The sequence below is a fragment of the Bufo gargarizans genome, chromosome 3, assembly GCF_014858855.1.
Source record: "Bufo gargarizans isolate SCDJY-AF-19 chromosome 3, ASM1485885v1, whole genome shotgun sequence".
Classification (NCBI taxonomy): Eukaryota; Metazoa; Chordata; class Amphibia; order Anura; family Bufonidae; genus Bufo; species Bufo gargarizans.
Window position 1 is genome coordinate 7,999,602 of NC_058082.1, and position 25,255 is coordinate 8,024,856.

Below are 25,255 nucleotides of genomic sequence, written 5' to 3' on the forward strand. Positions count from 1 at the left end.
CACCAATCAGCTGTTTGAGAAGGCACCAGCTCACCTGTGATCGCCGCAGCCTTCTCCCTATACAGTGTACGGCACTGTGCTTGGTAAGCTGCTAGAAGGTCATCAGCATCAAAAACTCCTTTAACTGTAATATTCCTGGAGGTCTAGAGTAGGTTAGCGGTAATATCCCTGGAGGTCTAGGGTAGGTTAACTGTAATATCTCTGGAGGTCTGGAGTAGGTTAGCTGTAATATCTCTGGGGGCTGGATTAGGTTAGCTGTAATATCTCTGGGGGCTGGATTAGGTTAGCTGTAATATACCTGGAGGTCTGGAGTAGGTTAGCGGTAATATCCCTGGAGGTCTGGAGTAGGTTAGAGGTAATATCCCTGGAGGTGTGGAGTACCTTAGCGGTAATATACCTCGAGGGCTGGAGTACCTTAGCAGTAATATCCCTGGAGGTCTGGAGTAGGTTAACTGCAATGTTCTTGGAATGATAGGGTAGGTTAAAGGGAACATGTCACCTGGATTTTGGGTATAGAGCTGAGGGAATGGGCTGCTAGATGGCGGCTAGCACATCCGCAATATCCGGTCCCCATAGCTCTGTGTGCTTTTATTGTGTCAAAAAACAATTTTATAGATATGTAAATGACCCTTAGATGAGTCCAGCGTTCCCTGTCTCGGAGCCCAGCCACGCCCACTGTGAAGGAGCCCAGCCACGCCCACGGTGAAGGAGCCCAGCACTGCCGCACCCTCCGAATCTACTCCTTGCTCAATAACTTCACAAAGCTAGAGCGCCGCAATCTTGCGATGCGCGACCTAGCGCATGCGCAGTTCGTTCCCTGAGGCTGATGCCAGCACAGGGAAGGAACACTATGCCGACACTGCGCATGCGCTAGCTCGAGCATCGCAAGATTACTGCGCTCTAGCTTTGTTAAGTTAGGGAGAAAGGAAGAGATTCGGAGGATGCGGGGCGGTGCTGGGCTCCTTCACAGTGGGCGTGGCTGGGCTCCGGAAACTTTAGTTACAGCTCCTTGGGTTTACTTGCCTCATTTACATATATATAAATTGTTTTTTTTACGCAATAAAAGCACACAGAGCTATGGGGACTGGATATTGTGGATGTGCTAGCGGCCATCTAGCAGCCCATGTCCTCAGCTCTATACACAACATCCAGGTTTCCTTTAACTATCATATACCTGGAGGTCTGAAGTACATTAGCGGTAATATCTCTGTAGGTCTGGAGTACGTTAGCTGTAATATACCTGGAGGTCTGGAGTACATGAGCGGTAATATCCCTGGAGGTCTGGAGTACGTTAGCTGTAATATCCCTGGAGGTCTGGAGTACGTTAGCTGTAATATCTCTGGAGGTCTAGAGTACATTAGCGGTAATATCGCTGAAGGTCTGGAGTAGGTTAACGGTAATATCCCTGGAGGTCTGGAGTATGTTAGCGGTAATATCTCTGGAGGTCTGGAGTAGGTTAGCTCTAATATACCTGGAGGTCTAGAGTAGGTTACAGTAATATACCTGAAGGTCTGGAGTACGTTAGCTTTAATATACCTGGAGGTCTGGAGTACGTTAGCTTTAATATACCTGGAGGTCTGGAGTACGTTAGCTTTAATATACCTGGAGGTCTGAAGTACGTTAGCGGTAATATCCCTGGAGGTCTGGAGTATGTTAACTATAATATACCTGGAGGTGTAGAGTACGTTAGCGGTAATATCCCTGGAGGTCTGGCGTACGTTAGCTGTAATATGCCTGGAGGTCTGGAGTATGTTAGATGTAATATACCTGGAGGTCTGGAGTACATTAGCGGTAATATCTCTGGAGGTCTGTAGTAGGTTACAGTAATATCTCTGGTTGTCTACAGTAGGTTAGAAATAATATCCCTGGAGGTCTGTGGTTAACAATAAGTCCATGTTGAGATGACATGAGAAATCCGCAGAGGAAACTTGTACCTATGATGTAGATTGGCCTGTGGATTTGCACCTTCATTCGGTGGAGCCACTCGGCATGGTGTGGATCGTAAAATCTGCAGAGCATTAATTCCTGTGTGAATGGGGGATAAAATCCTGACTGTATCCTCAGCATGTGAACATAGCCTAGTATTCCTGGTGGTCTAGAATGGTGATAGGGTTAATAGCTATAGTTGTTTCAGTAGTAAAAGGGTTAAAACAATCTTCTCTAAATCAGGTGCAACGTCCTGCACATATTAATTTCTTATTTTATAGCGGTCAGAAGTTTTTTCTCGTTATAGAATTCTGTCTGCCTGCGGTCACCACTAGAGGGAGCTCACTGCATACAGATGTGTACAGCTCCTCCTAGTGGCGGCCACAGGTAGTTGCCTCTGTCAGCCTCTTGGCAGCAGCCACATGTCCTGTATCTTTGCACTTTTCTTATCTTACATTTGTTAACCCTTTTTCTCCCAGATGGTGGTGGCGTGTAAACGGGTGGTGGCGGTCCAGAAGTTACAACCGTGGCCCCAAGTCAGTCTATCAACGGGCTCTTCTGAAAAATCATTGGTCAAACCAGAACCTGTTCAGAATGAAAGTTACGATGAACTAGACCGGAAGATCCTGCAGTTATGTGGTACGAGATATGTCCGTGTTTTCCCTTCATTCTGACCTTCCTGGGTCATGAATAGGATTTTATAGGCACAGTGAAGACTGACACCCACACAGGAAGGACAGTAGGAGATGTGCAAATTTCAGATCTGCAAAATACGGATACTGTCCGTGTTGTATCCACATTATTTTCACCGACCCATTGACTTCAGTGGATTCGTGATCCGCATTTTGCGGCCAAGTATAGAACATGTTCTATTTTTGGAGGGGAACACATATACGGATGCTGACAGCCCACTGATCATCCCATTTCTGTTCTGCAAAAAATGCGGGCGGCACACGGTCTGCATCCGTATTTTGCGGATCCACGATTTGCGGACTGTAAAACGGATTCGTTCATGTGCATGTAATGTTCAAAGAATGGAAATTCAGCTCCGGGGGGACATCTGTCCTGTGTGCCAGTCACGGAGTCCCAGGGACTGCCCTTTTTTTCCTATCCTCTGCGCGCTCAGTTCCCGATCCCTCATCAGCTTTCTTCCTCGGTGTCCTTCTATTTGTAACGTCACTCCCTTATACACATCTGCTTCCCAGCCGGCTCGCTGGAGCACCACTGAAGGGGTTAGCTAGATAGAAGTTACGAATTCCAACACTCACTGATTCTTTAACCCTTAGAAAACCACAGCCATACATGTACGTTGGAAGTCATCTGTTTAAATAGGTCACCTGCTTGCAAGCACCACAGCTGTTGGGTTTCTGCTGTTTCAAACTGCAGAGGCCCAGGGCTAAGGTCTGCAGTCGGCTATAACGCCGATCGCAGACATTCAACAGATGCCATAGTCACTGCACATCCCGGGAACAGCTCCCCCGAGCAGCAATCAGAGAAGCCGTTCATTCCCAGGACTCCATAGGAACATAGTGAAATTCTCATAGATCCCTCTACTAATGCACTAAAGTCTATGACAGGAGGGATCTGAGGATCACATGTTCAAGTTCCATAGGGAAACTTTTAAAAAGTGTAATAAGAAAAAAATGTATATAAAAAATACAAAACATATAAAAATAAACAAAAATAAACAAAAAAAAATAAACATTAAAGGGATCGCCACGTCCAAAAAGGCCCAAACTGTTAAAATATAAAAATATTTATCCCCTCTGATGTAACAGAAAAAACATCAAAATGGCCGATTCACTATTTTTTCATCGCTTCACCTCCCCAAAAAAATGTAATAAAAAGTGATCAAAAAGCCATACACATGTCACAGCTCCATAGATGGGGGTCCGAGGGAGGGAGGGAGTGATTATGGCATCCAGTCCTTTTCATGATACTGGGAGCACTGGTGACCATGAATGCAATGATTTTTCAGTTCTATGCCCCTCGGGGGTGGAGTCTTCTTTTTTGGAGGAGGGGCTGTGTTTGGCTGGAGGTTGACTCTAGTGTCCAGTTCCTAGCCCTAGCTCTTCCACGTGAATGCCGCTCTGACATAACTTGTGTCTTGCCCTCAGGTGAACTCTACGACCTGGACGCGGCGTCTCTCCAGATCAAAGTCATTCATTACGTGAGTACTCCTGTACTGATACATTGTAACAAACCCTCAGCTGTGTGAGCAGATAACTAATTCTACACAGGCAGAGATATGGTCAGGAAACTGAATGCCAAAGCCTATGAGTAAGTTCTAGAGCAGGGGTCCGCAACCTCCGGCACGCCAGATGTGGTGAAACTACAACTCCCAGCATGCTCCATTCACTTCTATGAGAGTTCTGAAAACAGCCAAGCAAGTGTGCATGCTGGGAGTCGTAGTTTCACCACAGCTGGAGTGGCGAAGGTTGCCGATCCCCACGTACAGGTCATGTGATTAAAACCGCCCCATATAGTCTGCACGTCCTTTATATAGTGACATGATCCCTGGCAGCCGCACCCCCCCGCCCCCGTTAATAACCACCGCAGACGCTCAGGAAATGTGAGGAGTAAATTAGTGGCGGTAAAATCATTGCTAATTCACTGCCGAAACGTATGACTTCACCGCCGCTCGCCGCTCCTGGGGATAAACATGCCAAGCGGTGACCCCGGAGCCGCGCGCCAAAGTGTTAATTGCACTCAACCAATTACTGGAGATCGGAGCAATATATAATTCTGTTATCGGGTTAGTGGAAACTGTGCAGAGCGGAGCTGGGGGGGCTGGACATGGTCGGGGTGGACCCCGGAAAGATAAGGGCTCAGTGAACCACCAGGGCCACCATTATTAACCCACTAGATGCCAGGGTCGTTTATTATTAATCCACTACCATGGACACCAGACATCAGGTATATAATATATAATAATAGATCATGGGAATGTTATATTAACCCACTAGACCCCAGGGATATTATATATTAACCCAGTAGACACCAGGGATATTATATGTTAACCCACTAGATACCAGGGATATTATGTGTTAACCCACTAGACCTCAGGGATATTATATATTAACCCACAAGACACCAGGGATATTATATATCACACCCTAGACACCAGGGATATTATAGATTAACCCACTAGACACCAGGGATATTATATATCACACACTAGATACCAGGGATATTATATATCACACACTAGACACCAGGGATATTATATATCACACACTAGGCACCAGGGATATTATATATTAAACCACTAGACACCAGGGATATTATATATTAACCCACTAGACACCAGGGATATTATATATCACACACTAGGCACCAGGGATATTATATATTAACCCACTAGATACCAGGGATATTTATTGTTAATCCACCACTGACACCAATTCTATGATATATTAACAACTATATACTGGGAATGTTATATTACTCCCCAATAGGCACACACCAAGGTTACTATGTATTAACCCATTACATAGATGGGATCTTATCTTTTATACCCCAGAATCTAAGAAGCCCCCCTATATCACAGATGGTATCTACCCACTAAATACGGATAATAGTAACAGTAATTGTAACGTGTAGTCCACCAGGGACTGTATATTTTGCATCTAAAGCAGATACGGTTATGGGCGTAACTATAACCATAGCCCAAAGGTTAAGGGGGCCCAAAGGTTAAGGGGGCCCAGTCAGGTGCAAGATCATTGTACCTCTTTGTGGGGGGTGACATTGTGGCAGCTTTGTGCTCTGATATATTGTGCTTTTATACATACCTGGAATTTTTGCTACTTCTGCTGCTGTTTTAACATTTTTACACTAGGTGGTGGGGGCCCCATCTTACTTTACTGCGGGGCCCTATAAATTGTACTTATGCCCCTGGATACAGTACATAGGATCTATATTTATATTTCATGGACCCTTTAGACCCGGGATAATTTAGCAAATAATATAGTTCAGATAGCCTAAGCTACTAGACTCCCTTTCCAGTCAATTAAAACGTAGCGTTTATTTCTTTAATTGAAGATAATACAAAACAGGAGAAAAAAAGAAAAATATTTTAAAAAAATTAAAGGTGCAGTATGGATTCAGGCGGCAGAAGTTAGGGTTACTTCACTATGCGTGTCTTTTGCTTTCTATTTTCTGTTGCTAATATTAATTGGTAACCCTAAATGTATCGCATAGTGGAGGATCACCTATCAGGTCGCTTTCTAAGAGATCACTTCCTTTATATCATCACATCATTTAGCGCGACTCTCTGCCGCTGGAGTGTCTAAGTGTAGTGAGTCTGCAGATACTCCTCACTGAGACGCTAACACCAAACCAAGGTATAGCTCCCCAACATGTTTCACCACTAACTGTGGCTTCTTCAGGGGGATGGAGCTACTATCAGTGTTGTCCTTTTGCGCTGCAGTTTTTCTCGTGAGGTAGTTACCCTTCACAAATAACCAACGTATATAATATAGAAAACCGCGCTGCTTCAACTTGAGCGCAGTTCACACCGAGGGAGACAAAAGGTATCTATCGATGCGATTCCTCCGTTTTGGTTCCCACTAAGGTCGATGCTTAAATCTAAGTGAAATACCGCCACTGAGCTTCATTAACGTGATTTATTGTACTCACAAGATCCATAAAACAACAGCACGTCCTCTCATGGAAGGCCCGCCCCGGGTTTCGTCGGGGGCCCCTGTGGACTCCTCTAGATTGCTCCTTTTCCAAGACGCTATGGGCGTTACTACAAAATTCATTTTTAAATAACATTCAAGCTTTTTAAAATACAAAACCATCAACTCACGATATCACACAAAATACAACAAGTTAAAACGTTCTCCTTTCAATGTCACATGATTCGTTTTCTCCCTTTATCTTCCATTAGTTCCTCCTCTTAATACAAATAGATCGGCGATTCCCCCTCTTTCGGGAAAAGCCGCAGTCTCTTCCTACCTCGGTGTAGACCTCAAAAATAAACCACCGCACTGACGTCCAATGTCCACATCCGGGAAAAGAACTTTTGTAAACAAACACTGAAAAAGATAGGAAACATCTGACATCTCGATGCTTTCCATGTTCACCATACAAGCTTTTATGTCCTCCGGCCGAGTAGATCCGTTCTACTTCTCTTCTGTTGATTCTCGTCTAATAAGTCTACTTTTTTACAATTATTTAGGTTTTAGACTATATTATCCTTTTTATTACAAATATTTTTTTTGTATCTCTAAAGTCTGTCTATTTTTTTATTTATTTATTTTTTAGCCGATTATCTTACGTAGGAGCTCATTTTTTGCGGGATTAGAGGACGGTTTTATTGGCACTATTTTGGGGGCTATATGACTTTTTGATCGCTTGCTTTTTTTGTTATGTAAGATGACCAAAAAAGTTCTTTTTTTTGCAACTTTTTTTATTTTTTTGGGACCGTGTTAATCTGGGGGGTTGGGTCATGGGGTATTTTTATAGAGGAGATTATTACGGACGCGGCGATACCTAATTTGTATACTTTTTTCAATTATTGTAGTTTTACAAACTTTTAGAACAAATTTTTTGGGGTGTCTGAAGTCTGAGAACCATACTTTTTATCGATCGATAGTCAGTGGCTAAGTTGGTGAAGGGGATTATACATTTAGTACTCCATGGAAGTGTGATACTCCCTGAAGCAATCGATAACGCAGAGGCCCGGATGATCGGGGCACGTGTCGCACTGAGTGGTGGTGTCCTTCCGTATCCCCCTCCTGCGACACACTCTGCACTTTTTTTGGGTCCGTCCCTTCTTTCCAGTATGGGGGACCACACCTGGAAAGTGTTGGCCAGGGACGATCCGGGCGCCTCCAGTTCCCGGGGTACTCCGGCCTGATCTTTCCCGGTCCGAAACGATCAGGTCTTTGAGGACTGCCTCATAGAATTGGAGGAATGTCCCTGTGCTGCCAGCGCTTCGGGATAGTACAAAAGAGTTGTACATGGCAACCTGCACCAAGTAGACCGCAACTTTTTTGTACCATGCCCGGGTTTTGCGCATGGCGTTATATGGCTTGAGGACTTGATCAGAGAGATCAACTCCTCCCATATAACGATTGTAGGCGACGATACAATCGGGCTTGAGGATAGTTGCCGCGGTACCTCGCACAGGGACAGGGGTGATGCCGTTACCATGAATTGTGGACAGTACAAGGACATCCCTCTTGTCCTTATACCTGACCAGCAACAGGTTTCCAGTGGTAAGGGCACGGGTCTCACCCCTGGGGATAGGTACCTGGAGGGGGAGGGCAGGAAGGCCACGCTGATTTTTCCGCACGGTCCCACAAGCGGACGTGGATCTGGCGGCAAGGGACTGGAACAAGGGGATACTGGTATAAAAGTTATCCACGTACAGGTGGTAACCCTTATCTAGCAGTGGGTGCATAAGGTCCCACACAAGTTTCCCGCTGCGTGTGTGTGGGGCACGGGTGTTTGCGGACTTATCCCTAAAACTAAAAAAAAGACTAAACTAAAAAAAGGGTAAAAAATGTGAAAAGAATAAATAAAAAATTCTAAACTGCTGATCAACCGTCCGAAGTTGATCAGCAGTGCGGTGTGCGATGCGCTAACAGTGGCCGGACGCTAAGAGTGCCGGCCACAGTCAGCTTATGCATACAAAAAAAAAATGGGTGGGGAGGGGGGCAGGGGGGCAAGCGGCAGCACCCCTGGGGGATCTAGGGTCACACAGCTGTGCTGTGGACCCCAGACACCCTACTTAGGGTGATGCAATAGAACTTTTTTTTCCCACTAACTTTCCCTTTTATATCCCTGCCTAGACCAACCTTTCCCTAATTACCTGGCTGATCAGATGGGGGGTGCTGGGGCACAGATCGGGTCCTGGGGAAAGGATGGGTGCTGGGGCAAGGATGGGTGATGCTGGCTGAGATCCACACGTGCAGCAGCGGTAATTTGAACGTCCCTACCAATCAGAGGCGATCAGATGGTGACATCACCTCTCAGGATTGCAGGATGGTGATTGGTGGTGTATTATCACACCACCGATCACCACCCTGTTCCGGGTTATCGGGTCGGAAACGCAGCAAACCACAGGTCTGAATTGACCTGCAGTTTGCTGCGATCGCCGACATGGGGGGGAGGGGTCACAGAACCCCCCGGCGCATCTAGCCAAGGTTCCTGCTCAATGATTTGACCAGGCACCGGTTCCGATCACTGCCCGCCGGACGGCGGTGATCGGAACAACACATGACGTACCGGGACGTCATGTGTCCTGAAGAGGTTAATCAATCATTACATGTACTTGAAATGGTTCATTAAAAACTATAACTTGTCCTGCAAAAAATAAGACCTCATACAAGTGCAATGATAAAAAAAACAAATCAGTGATATTATTCACTGTCTCACTAGACACCAGGACTATTATTTATAAGCCCACTCGGCCACCAGGGACCATGCAGCACAGCAGAGAAGAAGCAGTGCATTCAGTCCGGCCATGGCATACTGTATTAGGTTACATGGGGGAAACATTGGCTGCGGCCATTAATGGCGGTGTGATATGTACTCCAAGTTAGGCCTCTTTCACACGGGCGTCGCGTGTGAGGGCCGGACAAATTGCGGGTGCGTTGCGGGAAAATGCACGATTTTTCAGCGCGAGTGCAAAGCATTTTAATGCGTTTTGCACGCGCGTGAGAAAAATCGGCATGTTTGGTACCCAGACCCGAACCCGGACTTCTTCACAGAAGTTCGAGCTTGGGATCGGTGTTGAGTAGATTTTATTATTTTCCCTTATAACATGGTTATAAAGGAAAATAATAGCATTCTTAATACAGAATACAAAGTAAATGAGGGATAGAGGGGTTAAAAAAATAAAATAAAATGTAACTCACCTCATCCACTTGTTCGCGCAGCCAGGCTTGTCTTCTTTCTTCTTCTTTGAGGACCAGGGAGGAAAAGGACCTTTGGTGACATCACTGCACTCATCACATGGTCCATCACATGAACCATGTGATGAGCGCAGTGACGTCACCAAAGGTCCTTTTCCTCCCAGGACTTCAAATAAGAAGAAAGAAGACAAGCCAAGACAAGTGGATGAGGTGAGTTACATTTTTTATTTTTCTGCGAGTTAGCCGGCGCATGCGCATTAATTACTGTAATGCCGTACCAGGAATGGACATAGCAGTTCGCATGTGCCGGCCGACGGACTCAGCTCGCAGGAGCGGGATCTCCGCGAAAGAAGAAGTAAGAAGATGGGCGGGCAGAGGGAAAGGATAGGCGGGCAGAGGGAAAGATTGGGCGGGGGAAGCGACGATAAGGCAGAGCTGCCTGGGCACCTACGAGGTTGACGCCGCCCCTGGGCACTTGCGAGCCCTCATTTGCATATCCTACTAAGATGATTTTTGCCAGTTTTATAAGTCCACGATTGCTTATCAAGGTAACGTTTTTATCAACTGTAATGCTGCTAGAAAGCTATGGGAAGGGTTAAAAAGGTAAAACTGTGATGACAGACTCCCTTTAATAACTGGTTGAACCTCCTTTGGCAGCAATAACTTCCACCAAACGTTTCCTGTAGTTGCAGATCAGACGTGCACAACGGTCAGGAGTAATTCTTCACCATTCCTCTTTACAGAACGGTTTCAGTTCAGCAATATTCTTGGGATGTCTGGTGGGAATCGCTTTCTTGAGGTCCTGCCACAGCATCTCAATCGGGTTGAGGTCAGGACTCTGTCTGGGCCGCTCCAGAAGGCGGATTTTCTTCTGTTTAAGCCATTCTGTTGTTGATTTACTTCTTTGCTTTGGGTCGTTGTCCTGTTGCAACACCCATCTTCTGTTGAGCTTCAGCTGGTGGACAGATGGCCTTAAGTTCTCCTGCAAAATGTCTGGATAAACTTGGGAATTCATTTTTCCTTTGATGATAGCAATCCGTCCAGGCCCTGACGCAGCAAAGCAGCCCCAAACCATGATGCCCCCACCACCATACTTCACAGGTGGGATGAGGTTTTGATGTTGGCGTGCTGTGCCTCTTTTTCTCCACACATAGTGTTGTGTGTTTCTTCCAAACAACTCAACTTTGGTTTTATCTGTCCACAGAATATGTTGCCAGTACTGCTGTGGAACATCCAGGGCTCTTGTGCAAACTGTAAACGTGCAGCAATGTTTTTTTTGGACAGCAGTGGCTTCCTCTGTGGTGTCCTCCCATGAAATCCATTCTTGTTTAGTGTTTTATGTATCGTAGATTCGCTAACAGGGATGTTAGCATATGCCAGAGACTTTTGTAAGTCTTTAGCTGACACTCTAGGATTCTTCTTCACCTCATTGAGCAGTCTGCGCTGTGCTCTTGCAGTCATCTTTACAGGACGGCCGCTCCTAGGGAGAGTAGCAGCAGTGCTGAACATTCTCCATCTATAGACAATTTGTCTTACCGTGGACTGATGAACAGCAAGGCTTTTGGAGATACTTTTATAACCCTTTTCAGCTTTATGCAAGTCAACAATTCTTAATCGTAGGTCTTCTGAGAGCTCTTTTGTGTGAGGCATCATTCACATCAGGCAATGCTCCTTGTGAAAAGCAAACCCAGAACTGGTGTGTTTTTTATAGGGCAGGGCAGCTGTAACCAACACCTCCAATCTCATCTCATAGACTGGACTCCAGTTGGCTGACACCTCACTCCAATTGGCTCTTGGAGATGTCATTAGTCTAGGGGTTCACATACTTTTTCCACCTGCACTGTGAATGTTTACATGGTGTGTTCAATAAAAACATGGTAACATTTAACTCTTTGTGTGTTATTAGGTTAAGCAACTGTGATTGTCTATTGTGACTTAGATCAGATCACATTTTATGACCACATTTCATTCCAAAGGGTTCACATACTTTTTCTTGCAACTGTATGTTTAGAGTTTTTTTTATATTTATTCTTAAAAGAAAGATTTATTTTTTCCCTCTTGGTTCTGACAATCTCTGGGTACGGAGCGCCGCTTTTCCCACAGAAACAATTTATATAATCTTAAAAAGTAAGGAGAGCATGAGAGCGAGGACAAAGCTGCGCGAGGCGCGAATATTTTTGCTGTATTGTACAGAAGGACAAAAGAAGCAGAAAAAAAACCTAGATCTGGTTCAAAGCGGAAAAAGGACGACAACAATTACAAGGGATTTAACTTTGCTAAATGAAATTCAAAATCTGTTTTTATAAAAAAATTAATAAAAATAGCCGGGGAGTACAGAGCCGCGCTGCAGTGACAGCCATTGTATGGGAGGAAGAGGGAACAGCGCGGCATTAATCTCCCTATAATGTGTCAGGATATTTATAATCTGCACTCAGCTTGTGCAGGAACATCACATCTCACCCAAACATTAACCGCTTCACTGCAGGCACAAAATGTGAGAAAGTAAGGGGCAGTATTATAGTAGTTATAGTCTTATACATAGGGGGCAGTATTATAGTAGTTATATTCTTGTACATAGGAGCAGTATTATAGTAGTTATATTCTTGTACATAGGAGCAGTATTATAGTAGTTATCGTCTTGTACATAGGAGGCAGTATTATAGTAGTTATATTCTTGTACATAGGAGGCAGTATTATAGTAGTTATATTCTTGTACATAGGAGGCAGTATTATAGTAGGTATATTCTTGTACATAGGAGGCAGTATTATAGTAGTTATATTCTTGTACATAGGAGCAGTATTATAGTAGTTATATTCTTGTACATAGGAGGCAGTATTATAGTAGTTATATTCTTGTACATATGAGGCAGTATTATAGTAGTTATATTCTTGTACATAGGAGCAGTATTATAGTAGTTATATTCCTGTACATAGGAGGCAGTATTATAGTAGTAATATTCTTGTACATAGGAGCAGTATTATAGTAGTTATATTCTTGTACATAGGAGGCAGTATTATAGTAGTTATATTCTTGTACATAGGAGGCAGTATTATAGTAGTTATATTCTTGTACATAGGAGCAGTATTATAGTAGTTATATTCCTGTACATAGGAGGCAGTATTATAGTAGTTATAGTCTTGTACATAGGAGCAGTATTATAGTAGTTATATTCTTGTACATAGGAGCAGTATTATAGTAGTTATAGTCTTGTACATAGGAGCAGTATTATAGTAGTTATATTCTTGTACATAGGAGCAGTATTATAGTAGTTATATTCTTGTACACAGGAGCAGTATTATAGTAGTTATATTCTTGTACATAGGAGCAGTATTATAGTAGTTATATTCTTGTACATAGGAGGCAGTATTATAGTAGTTATATTCTTGTACATAGGAGCAGTATTATAGTAGTTATATTCCTGTACATAGGAGCAGTATTATAGTAGTTATATTCTTGTACATAGGAGCAGTATTATAGTAGTTATATTCTTGTACATAGGAGGCAGTATTATAGTAGTTATATTCTTGTACATAGGAGCAGTATTATAGTAGTTATATTCTTGTACATAGGAGCAGTATTATAGTAGTTATATTCTTGTACATAGGAGACAGTATTATAGTAGTTATATTCTTGTACATAGGAGGCAGTATTATAGTAGTTATATTATTGTACATAGGAGCAGTATTATAGTAGTTATATTCTTGTACATAGGAGACAGTATTATAGTAGTTATATTCTTGTATATAGGAGCAGTATTATAGTAGTTATATTCTTGTACATAGGAGCAGTATTATAGTAGTTATATTATTGTACATAGGAGCAGTATTATAGTAGTTATGATAATTTGATAATCATTCCCACTAGGGGGCGCTTACGTCACACTATGTTATTGTTGAGTTTGGGGTCAGCCTGCACTCTGCTCCCTCTGGTGGTGTCTGCAGCAGATGGAATTTTGTGTCTGTATCAGAATAACAATGATCTGACTGATATACAGCTATAATAAGAAATTAATCAGCAATTCTAGATTTATGTAGAATAGTAAACAAAGAAGATGGTTTTCAATATCACACATTTTATTCTTTAAAGGGGTGCAGTTTCTGTGGACAGGGGCGGTGCTGTTTTTTGAATAGTGCAGCCATGTTTTTGTAATCTTGGACAACCCTTTTAAGGTCCGTGAAACCAGGAGATCACTGCAGTGCTTTGGATTTGGCCTCCAATAAGAGTTGATTCAGTTCTGGAGATTGTGACATGACTGGCTGCAGGTTTTGTGATGTCACTTTGTGCATTTCTGCGGTTACGACTGACGCACAGCAGTAATGCACCTATAGATGTGCATAGTTCAGGTCGCCATGGAGACCGTGCCTGTCCATGATCACTTTGTATTTATACATTGTTACAAATCTTTCTCACCATGGAAACCTGTCCTACCAACCCCAGCATCCAGTGACTTGCAGCGCCACACAGTGGTCAGTACCGGAGCTCATTCACTAGACTCCAAAAGTGGAAATGCTTCTGTTTAATTTTATGCTGTCTACACAACATAGTAGACAGGTGTAACGTGAAGCTCCTGGGGCCCAATTCAGGGGCCCCCACCCTCTATGTGCCATTTGTAATACTTGAGTCTTCTTATGCGGTAAAGGGGTCTTTGGGCATCAGGGTCCGGTTGTGACTTCTGACTTTGCACCCCCTATGAGATCATATCACCACACAGGGCTCCCCCTATTATACATGGAGACCCCCTTTAAGGTTTTTCTAGTTTTGGATAAATGAAGCTTAAAGGGGTTTTCCAAATTAGAAATCTGATCAGTGGGCTCTAACCGCTGGGACCCTATTAATCATGAGAAAGGGGGTCCCTTCTAACCCCGTATGGATGGAACAACAGTTTCGAGCATGTGTTCCCTACTGCTCCATTCGTTCTGGGGCATAGGAACCCTGTTTTCATGATAGGCAGGGGTCCCAGCAGTCAGACCCCCACAACCTGATACTTAAAGGGGTTCTCCGGGCCTTTTCCCTAATTGGGGCTTGTTACTAACCTCTGGAGTGAAGATGTGTTACATGGTACTTACCCGCCCTCGCTCCGCTGATGCCGCTGTCCCCCTGCACTCGTGTGGGCTCTTCCGCTGGGTCCAGACTGGAAGTGAGCTCTTTTTTTTTTACTCTTCAGCTGCTTTGACTATAATACATCTGAACCGGAAAAGAAAACCGCCACATCCGGTCGGGACCCCGGCGGAAGAGGCGGCAGCGTGCATGGGGGAGAAGCGGCGTTTGCATTGTGCCGTCATCTGTGCCTGAAATACGCCAAATTTAGGTTTATTTCAGTATAATAAAAAAATATATAATAAACCCCCCTCCCCTTGTGTTTTAATATCTCTGCTTACTGTCAATGAATGACAGCCTCACTGTTTGGAACTGCAGGCCAAAAATCTTCTGTAGACATAAATACCTCTCCCATCTGAGGCTTTGCTACAATGTATCCTAGCAGCACAAATCTCTCTCCTGTCCTGATCGTTGCTACAATGTATCAATGCAAGGAAAATGTATCAGTCCGGAGTCCAGGCTGTTCAGCTGGCAGAGGATTGTCTAGACTGGACACAATTGTATCAACCTCTGTGGGAGCCAATGGGTCTGAGCAAGCGGAGATATTGAAAATGTTGAAAATTTTTAAAATTCATTCCACAATTTAAAGGACTAGTTTATATAACTGTCATAGGATTTTGGATCTTATATGAGGGCACAATTATTTATTACTTCCAATTAGTAAAGTAACTTTGCGCTTTTGTATTTCAGTGTCTCCCTATGCCCTCTGTAGTGTGCTTATGAGCCTTAAGGTCCGTAAACCGCGGATCCGCAAAAAAAACGGAAGCCACCCGTGTGCCTTCCACAATTTGCGGAACGGAAGAGGCGGCCCATTGTAGAAATGCCTATTCTTGTCCGCAAAAGGGACAAGAATAGGACATGCTATATTTTTTTTGTGGGGCCACGGAACGGAGCAACGGATGCGGACAGCGCACGGAGTGCTGTCCGCATCTTTTGTGGCCCCATTGAAGTGAATGGGTCCTCACCAGAGCCGCAAAAACTGCGGCTCGGATGTGGACCCGAAAAACGGTCGTGTGCATGAGGCCTTAGTGGAGCGTTAGACCCTTCCTGCGGCTCAGTAATCCTACCTTAAACCCCCGATTACTCTATTTTAGGAGAATTGCAGTATTTCTTAGAATTAATTAAAAAAATCCCTAATTAAAATCTGTAAATTAAGATGACTAAAATAAAAAAAACTAATTAAATAAACCCACTTTCTTTGTGCTCCATGAGATCTCAGTATCCTATCTAAATCCGCCCTTTGTTCACGGAGGTGACACAGAATGTTCCGAGCTCGGCGCAGGGGCCGCAAGTGCTTTATTTGTTGCTGCGGACCCACCACCTGAAAGCTGTCAATCACATGAATCACCCAAAAACGTTCCCTACGGCTCCCAACTCTGAAGGTCTATTCATTCTTTTCTTTTTTACATAATGGAAAATTAATATCTTGGGATTAAAATGCTGAGCGTTCCCCGCCGCGGCCGGATGCATCCATTAGCGCAATTTGCTGCTATTCACCTGAAATTGCTTTTGTTAGGTTCTAACCGTTTATGGTTTTGATGGAACAACTCCGGGATGTTCTTCTGATCTCCAGATCGGTGAAAACAGACATCTCAAGTGTTATTCTTTCCCTCCCGTCCATTAAGCGCTGAATCGTTTCTTTATCCCGGCGACACGCAAAGAATCCATTGTTCTCCTGAAACTTGTGGCTTTTGAATGGAACAAAGGAGAATTGGACGCGTGATTTGTCTTTAAGTTCCTGCTGTGTCATTAACTTAGAGAGCCTCTCCAGTCGCCCCCTACATTATCTACTCAATTGCAGTAACCAAGAATAAGTCACATGGTCAAGACGTCTTATAAAATCAGTACTTATGAATACATTTTATAACATTCTGAATGTTCCTCCTAGAGAGAACAAAGATTTTATTTATTCTTGCAGAGGCTTTCTCCTATGCACATTGTATGACACTGCCCGCTTTTGACTAAACCCTATGAAAATTAAAGAATATAAATACTATAATACTGCCTCCTATGTACAAGAATATAACTACTATAATACTGCTCCTATGTACAAGAATATAACTACTATAATACTGCTCCTATGTACAAGAATATAACTACTATAATACTGCTCCTATGTACAAGAATATAACTTCTATAATACTGCTCCTATGTACAAGAATATAACTGCTATAATACTGCTCCTATGTACAAGAATATAACTACTATAATACTGCCTCCTATGTACAAGAATATAACTACTATAATACTGCTCCTATGTACAAGAATACAACTACTATAATACTGCTCCTATGTACAAGAATACAACTACTATAATACTGCTCCTATGTACAAGAATATAACTACTATAATACTGCTCCTATGTACAAGAATATAACTACTATAATACTGCTCCTGTGTACAAGAATATAACTACTATAATACTGCTCCTATATACAAGAATATAACTACTATAATACTGCTCCTATGTACAAGAATATATCTACTATAATACTGCTCCTATGTACAAGAATATAACTACTATAATACTGCTCCTATGTACAAGAATATACCTACTATAATACTGCTCCTATGTACAGGAATATAACTACTATAATACTGCTCCTATATACAAGAATATAACTACTATAATACTGCTCCTATGTACAAGAATATATCTACTATAATACTGCTCCTATGTACAAGAATATAACTACTATAATACTGCTCCTATGTACAGGATATACCTACTATAATACTGCTCCTATGTACAAGAATATAACTACTATAATACTGCTCCTATGTACAAGAATATAACTACTATAATACTGCCTCCTATGTACAAGAATATAACTACTATAATACTGCTCCTGTGTACAAGAATATAACTACTATAATACTGCTCCTATGTACAAGAATATAACTACTATAATACTGCTCCTATGTACAAGAATATAACTACTATAATACTGCTCCTATGTACAAGAATATAACCACTATAATACTGCTCCTATGTACAAGAATATAACTACTATAATACTGCCTCCTATGTACAAGAATATAACTACTATAATACTGCCCCTATGTACAAGAATATAACTACTATAATACTGCCCCTATGTACAAGAATATAACTACTATAATACTGCCTCCTATGTGCAAGAATATAACTACTATAATACTGCCCCTATGTACAAGAATATAACTACTATAATACTGCCCCTATGTACAAGAATATAACTACTATAATACTGCCTCCTATGTGCAAGAATATAACTACTATAATACTGCCCCTATGTACAAGAATATAACTACTATAATACTGCTCCTATGTACAAGAATATAACTACTGTAATACTGCTCCTATGTACAAGAATATAACTACTATAATACTGCCTCCTATGTACAAGAATATAACTACTATAATACTGCCCCTATGTACAAGAATATAACTACTATAATACTGCCTCCTATGTGCAAGAATATAACTACTATAATACTGCTCCTATGTACAAGAATATAACTACTATAATACTGCCACCTATGTACAAGAATATAACTACTATATTACTGCTCCTATGTACAAGAATATAACTACTATAATACTATCTTTTATGTACAAGAATTTGACTACTATAATACTGCCTCCTATGTACAAGAATATTAGTACTATAATACTGCTCCCTATGTATAATACCATATTTATATAGGAATATAACTATTATATGGCTACATCCTATATAAACCCATTTAAATGAGGTTAGATTTAGTATAAGGCTAGTTTCTCACTAGCGGCAGGCGAGTCCGGCAGGCTGTCATATCTGTCCTGGCACTAGTTCATGTGTGCCCCCGGACTGCCGCTCTGTCCCTATTGACTATTATGGGGGCGGGGGAGGAGTTCCGGCGGCATCACGGCAGTGCACAACGAGAGGCAGCTGGACTAAAAGTACTGCATATCGTACTTTTAGTCCGGCTGCCTCTCGCCGTGCACCCGCCCCTGCCTTCATTATAGTCAATGGGAGGGAGTGGCAGTCCGGGGGCACACATGAACTAGTGGCAGGACGGATCCGACAGGCTTTTCATCCGCCGGAACAGCCTGCCGGACTCCCCTGCCGCTAATGTGAAAGTACCCTAACAAAGTTAATAAGTAGTTAGCTTGTAGTTTATTTCAGGGCCCCCAGTTATGAGTCAGGGCCCTTGACTGGAGCCGTACGGTCACCATTGAAGGTCAATAATGCTTTTTTCTCAGTTTTGAAGGGCACGTTCTTTTTCTAAGTTAAATGTGTATAAATCTAGAAGGTGAGCTTTAATAAACCAGGCTCCCTAGCCCCGCCCCCTAGGAGCGATAAAACAATAAAATAGCTGTGTTCCTGAACTGTGCCATAAAAGTCTGTTCAGGATTCCAGTCACCCATTCCAGATATCGGTGACAAGCATCAGCACCTCCATAGACCCCCCCCCCCATAAACCATTGACCTTGCTGTCAGGCGGTATACAGGGGTAGACTGATCTGACTCATATTAGACTTGTTCCAATTTGTGTCATTTAGAGCCCGGAGCCTCCACACAACAACATTCTGCTATTTTCAGACTCCTCTCCACTGATTTTGGACAATGGTGGCGGTTCTCGCTGCGCCTCTTTCATCCACTATCGCTCCTTCTGTTTATTCTCCTTCGCTCCAGTAGCTCCCGCTCTTTGTATTCCTCCGGTTACCTGCTGCTCTATGTTTTTCTCTTTCCTCCATTGTATGAGTTCGGTCTTCTTCCTGCGCAGTGTTCACCTACATAGGCTGAATAAGCAGCGAGCGGCAGGGGTGTTCTGCGCTGCTCACCTGCTGCCCATCTTAAAGTACATGTCCACCACTGAACACCATTTTTAGAAAGCTTTAACTTTCTTTGCCCTTTTAAAAAAAAAATTATTGTTTATGGTCAGATCTTAGTTTTCCGGTACAAAGCTCCAATATCCCATTTATAGACGTAAAGTGAAATGGTAACATTGTGTCTGCCTGCAGCCACCACTAGAGGGAGCTCACTGCATACCTGTAATACCTTGACCTCAGTGGTAAATCTGTATGCAGTAAACTCCCCCTAGTGGTGGCTGCAGGCAGACAACATTTTTACACAGAGGGAAGACCTATGCAGGGAATTCTGTGCTGTGTATTAGGAAAATCTGGCTTTGAAGGTAGGTTAAGCAATTAATCAGCATAGATTTGTGGACCCATCCTCCACTTTCCAGCGGGATTGTCACCCATAATTATCAGGCTCCTCAATAGTAAGTCGTCTCATGATTTAGCATTTCACCAAAACTAAGAAAATTCAGTCCAGGATTTTGGGGTGATGGGTGACAACCTCTGAAGGGGCTCTAATGAGTCCAGCTCCTGTGTGTCCATCACATGCACAGAACAGATCTTCATCTTGTAAAGGGAAACATTCCCTTTCAGTGACAACAAGCAGAGATCTAGAAAAGATGTCTCCTTTGCTTTGATTTCTCACTTCTCTTCTTATGTCTTTCAGCTTGAAGAACAGACGCAGTCGCCGTGTTGCTGCCTCCTCCTGGTATCTGAGGACAGTCACCAGCTCTTCTGTCAGGTGGGTGCACTTTGGGGATGGGGATCCTCAGCCTATAGAAGAGAGAAGATTAATGAGATTTAGATGTAATTTGCAGGTTCAGGAAGAAAAATACATTTGCTAGAGTGTACAGAAGGGGGCGTGAGAGAGTGGGTATGATTTTGTGTGTCAGGCCGCTCCTCCCTCATCTCTTCTAAGTGTCCGGCCCCTCCTCCCTTATCTCTCCTAAGTGTCCGGCCCCTCCTCCCTTATCTCTCCTAAGTGTCCGGACCCTCCTCCCTTATCTCTTCTAAGTGTCCGGCCCCTCCTTCCTTATCTCTTCTAAGTGTCCGGCCCCTCCTCCCTTATCTCTTCTAAGTGTCCGGCCCCTCCTCCCTTATCTCTTCTAAGTGTCCAGCCCCTCCTCCCTTATCTCTCCTAAGTGTCCGGCCCCTCCTCCCTCATCTCTCCTATGTGTCAGGCCCCTCCTCCCTCATCTCTCCTATGTGTCAGGCCCCTCCTTCCTCATCTCTCCTATGTGTCATGCCCCTTCTCCCTCATCTCCTCTATGTGTCCGGCCCCTCCTCCCTTATCTCTTCTAAGTGTCCAGCCCCTCCTCCCTCATCTCTCCTAAGTGTCCGGCCCCTCCTGCCTTATCTCTCCTAAGTGTCCGGCCCCTCCTCCCTTATCTCTCCTAAGTGTGCGGCCCCTCCTCCCTTATCTCTCCTAAGTGTCCGGCCCCTCCTTCCTTATCTCTGCTAAGTGTCCGGCCCCTCCTCCCTTATCTCTCCTAAGTGTGCGGCCCCTCCTCCCTTATCTCTCCTAAGTGTGCGGCCCCTCCTCCCTTATCTCTCCTAAGTGTGCGGCCCCTCCTCCCTTATCTCTCCTAAGTGTCCGGCCCCTCCTCCCTTATCTCTTCTAAGTGTCCGGCCCCTCCTCCCTCATCTCTTCTATGTGTCATGCCCCTTCTCCCTCATCTCCTCTATGTGTCCGGGCCCCTCCTCCCTTATCTCTCCTAAGTGTCCGGGCCCCTCCTCCCTTATCTCTCCTAAGTGTCCGGACCCTCCTCCCTTATCTCTCCTAAGTGTCCGGCCCCTTCTCTCTTATTTCTCCTATGTGTCAGGCCCCTCCTTCCTCGTCTCTTTTATATGTCAGGCCCCTCCTTCCTCGTCTCTTCTATGTGTCAGGCCGCTCCTTCCTCGTCTCTTCTATGAATCAGGCCCCTCCTTCCTCGTCTCTTCTATGTGTCAGGTCCCTCCTTCCTCGTCACTTTTATGTGTTAATCCCCTCCTACCTCATCTCATCTGTGTCAGGCCCCTCCCACATTATCTCCTTCTGTGTCAGGCCCCTCCCACATTATATCTTCTGTTTCAGGCCCCTCCTTCCTCGTCTCTTCTGTGTGCCAGTCCCCTCCTTCCTCATCTCTTCTATGTGTTAATAGCCTCCTACCTCATCTCTTCTGTGTCAGGCCCATCCTACTTTATCTCTTCTGTGTCAGGCCCCTCCTTCCTCATCTCTGTGTGTCAGGCCCCTCCTTCCTCATCTCTGTGTGCCAGGCCCCTCCTTCCTCGTCTCTTTTATGTGTCAGACCCCTCCTTCCTCATCTCTTCTATGTGTCAGGCTCCTCCTTCCTCGTCTATTTTATGTGTTAATCCCCTCCTACCTTATCTCATCTGTGTCAGGCCCCTCCCACGTTATCTCTTCTGTGTCAGGCCCCTCCTTCCTCGTCTCTTCTGTGTGCCAGGCCCCTCCTTCCTCGTCTCTTTTATATGTCATGCCCCTCCTACATCTCCTCTATGTGTCAGGCCCCTCCCACCTTATCTCTTCTGTGTCAGGACGCTCCCACCACGATAAGACTTTTTTTATACTTTATTATCTTTTTCTTTTACTAATTGAAATCCTGCAGGTGGCAGTTTGAGGGGGAGGACATAATTAAAGCTACAGCCACATATTTAGGGTTCTGCGGATCATTATTCCCGACACGGCGCTCAGCTTCAACATGAAATTGATGTCCTGAGCCACACGATCTTTAATCTCCTTCTGATAAAAAGTTAGACAGCGTAACACTCATACAGGGAATCAATCTGTTCCTGCCAGCGCGCCGGCAATTAACTCGAGACATTAGTCAATAGGATGACATTTCTCACTCCAGAAGGGGAAGCTTTGGCCACATTCCCTTAGATATCTGGCTACTACAAAAGTATTAACACCCCTCTCATTGCACTTTTTTATGTTTCATTGTTATCTGATCACGATGGATATCTTTTGCCTTGACAGAATTGAAAAAAAAAATACTTAAAAAATGTTGAAATCATTGACTGCATAAGTATTCACACCCTTGTAAAATAAACGGAAAAGTAAATGCTAATAGGAGACCTATCCCCACAGCCTCAAGGCTGTTGCTGCTGCTGGCTAAGATTTCACTTCAAAATGCCAACTTTTTAGGCAATAATTTTTTTCCGCATAAATTTTATTTATTTATTTTTATGTATTTATTTATTTATTTATTTGGGTAATCAATAAAACAGTTGAAGCAATTAAGAGGCATGAGGCACCAAGTACCTAATGCTTTAGTTAATATAACTAACATTTTATCTGCAGATATTATGATGGCTGGAGAGCTGGTTGCACATACTTTAGCCGGGAGAACGCAGGGGTATTTTCAAGTAAGTGGGTGCCCATGGTGGAGACAGCAAAATGTCCCAAATATACTCACTTTTCTAGTTTTTTTTAAGGGTTAGTAATTTCCCTGGGGGTGCTTTAGCGAGTGTTGTCTCATATCCCTAATAGTCTTTGGTGATGAAGGGGTTAAAAACGCTGGAGTTTTCTTAAAGGGATAGAAAAATGTTTCTGCGGTCCTACGAAAACAGCGCCGCTCCGTCAGTAGGTTCTGCCTGGTACTGTAGCTTTGCTACATTAAAGTGAATGAGGTTGAGCTGCAATACCACATACAACCTGCACACAGGTGTGGTGCTGTTTTTGGAAGAACGCAGATATCTTTCTAACGCCTTTCATTCATTCATGTAATTAGTCCAAGCAACAGAGGAATAATCACGGGTAAAACCTGCTTTTACTTTCACTTTCAGCTGCATTCACTGCATCCTGATTTCTAACAGTGATATCTTCCCATGTTTTGAAGATATTGCTGTCATTCTGGCATTGTTTGAAAACTTGCAATGCAAAACCCATATCTCTAGCTGGTACCAGACCAGAGATATGAGCAGCTAAAGCAGCCCCCCTTCCCTGTCAGTCTCGAGGAGAATGATGCAGCATCTGAAGAGATGACAGGAGGAGAGAAAAATAGTAAAAAAATATATAGAAATGTGACGTTATCATCATTTTACTGACCAACATAATAAAATGATTTTTACCACACAGTGAACGCCGTAAGTAAATTCCACAAAATAATGTAAAAATGTCCCTCTAAAAATAAAATAATAAATGTTATTTATTACACTTTATATACCCTAAATTGGTTCCTAAAACTAATCCCGCAAAATAAAAAATTTTAAGAAAATATTAAAAAGTTATGACTGCTAGAACACAAAGGGGGAAATATTATTGGTCCTTTAGGCTAAAATGAATAAAAATGCAATAGTGTCCCCTAAGTTGTGAGCCATCAAGATTTACTGCAGACACACATTAAAAATGTACAATAAAAAAGGGACATTTTGGGAGGGTTTTTCCAATTTTAACGTGACTGTTAGGAGGTTAGTCAGAAATAACAGATGAAAAATTGTGTCTTCCTTCTGCCCCCACTAGAGGGAGCTACTGTATACAGATTGTTATAGTTGCCATACATTGATTTTAATAACACATTTCTATGCAGTAAGTCCCCTAGTGGTGGCAGAAGGAACTGCATCATTAATTCTACATTTACTGTACAGTGTCAGGTAGGTTTCTGGGTACTAGGAGCTTAAGCATACCCCTACATAAAGGCAGACCCTGAAATGTAGTGGACCCCTCTCAGGCTGCCCTCATTCACTTTTATGGTTGTTGTGAAACATAAATTGCCCCCGTCTCAGGGTTACATTCTTCTATGGGATGGAACAAGTGCAACCATCTTGCCATGGCTTAGGGGGTGTAGTGGTGCAACTCCCTCCCCCACTCTCTGTAGTTGGTTATTTTAGGATAAGTGTTGAAATCCTTCCTATTTTTATTCCTTTCTTTTTTTTTCATTGATGCCTTAAGTGCCAATCAGACCCTCATTAGAAGCTTCTCATGTTGCTGGCACGATGCCACGCTTCACTTCTCAGACCGTGATAAAATTACATAGCAAACGGCTGCAGATGGTGGAGTCTGATATTATCCATCTCATAGAGCCATATTAATGTGCCAGCTTTCAGCGCCCAGGCAGTAGTGATCCTTTGTCACTTTACTAAGCCTTGTCTCCCCGGTGCCCCTAATTTATGCCCAAAGGGGGTATATGATGCCATTCTTCTCTCAGTACTTTTCTCCTGGTCTTGTATGTTTTATTGTGTAACCTGAAGGACCTAAACCAAACCTCTGCAGTGTGGAAAGGCAGTATAATATACAGCAGATAGATCTAGCCCTGACCTGTGCAGTGTGGAGAGGCAGTATACTGTACAGCAGGTAGAGCTAGTTCTGACCTGTACAGTGTGGAGAGGCAGTATACTGTACAGCAGATAGATCTAGCCCTGACCTGTGCAGTGTGGAGAGGCAGTATACTGTACAGCAGGTAGATCTAGCCCTGACCTGTGCAGTGTGGAGAGGCAGTATACTGTACAGCAGGTAGAGCTAGTTCTGACCTGTACAGTGTGGAGAGGCAGTATACTGTACAGCAGATAGATCTAGCCCTGACCTGTGCAGTGTGGAGAGGCA

At 43.5% G+C, this 25,255-nt stretch overlaps 1 protein-coding gene across 5 annotated transcripts in view; it reads left to right on the forward strand.

The window, feature by feature from the left end:
- The window catches only part of LOC122931886 (cGMP-dependent 3',5'-cyclic phosphodiesterase-like), a 310,101-nt gene that overhangs the window by 220,120 nt on the left and 64,726 nt on the right, over nucleotides 1-25,255 (forward strand). For all 5 annotated transcript variants that reach the window (XM_044285943.1, XM_044285946.1, XM_044285942.1 and 2 more), the window contains 3 exons: nucleotides 2,406-2,565; nucleotides 4,044-4,096; nucleotides 20,381-20,455. In XM_044285943.1, coding sequence (XP_044141878.1) covers nucleotides 2,406-2,565; nucleotides 4,044-4,096; nucleotides 20,381-20,455 — 288 coding nt within the window. The remainder of the gene's footprint in view (nucleotides 1-2,405; nucleotides 2,566-4,043; nucleotides 4,097-20,380; nucleotides 20,456-25,255) is intronic.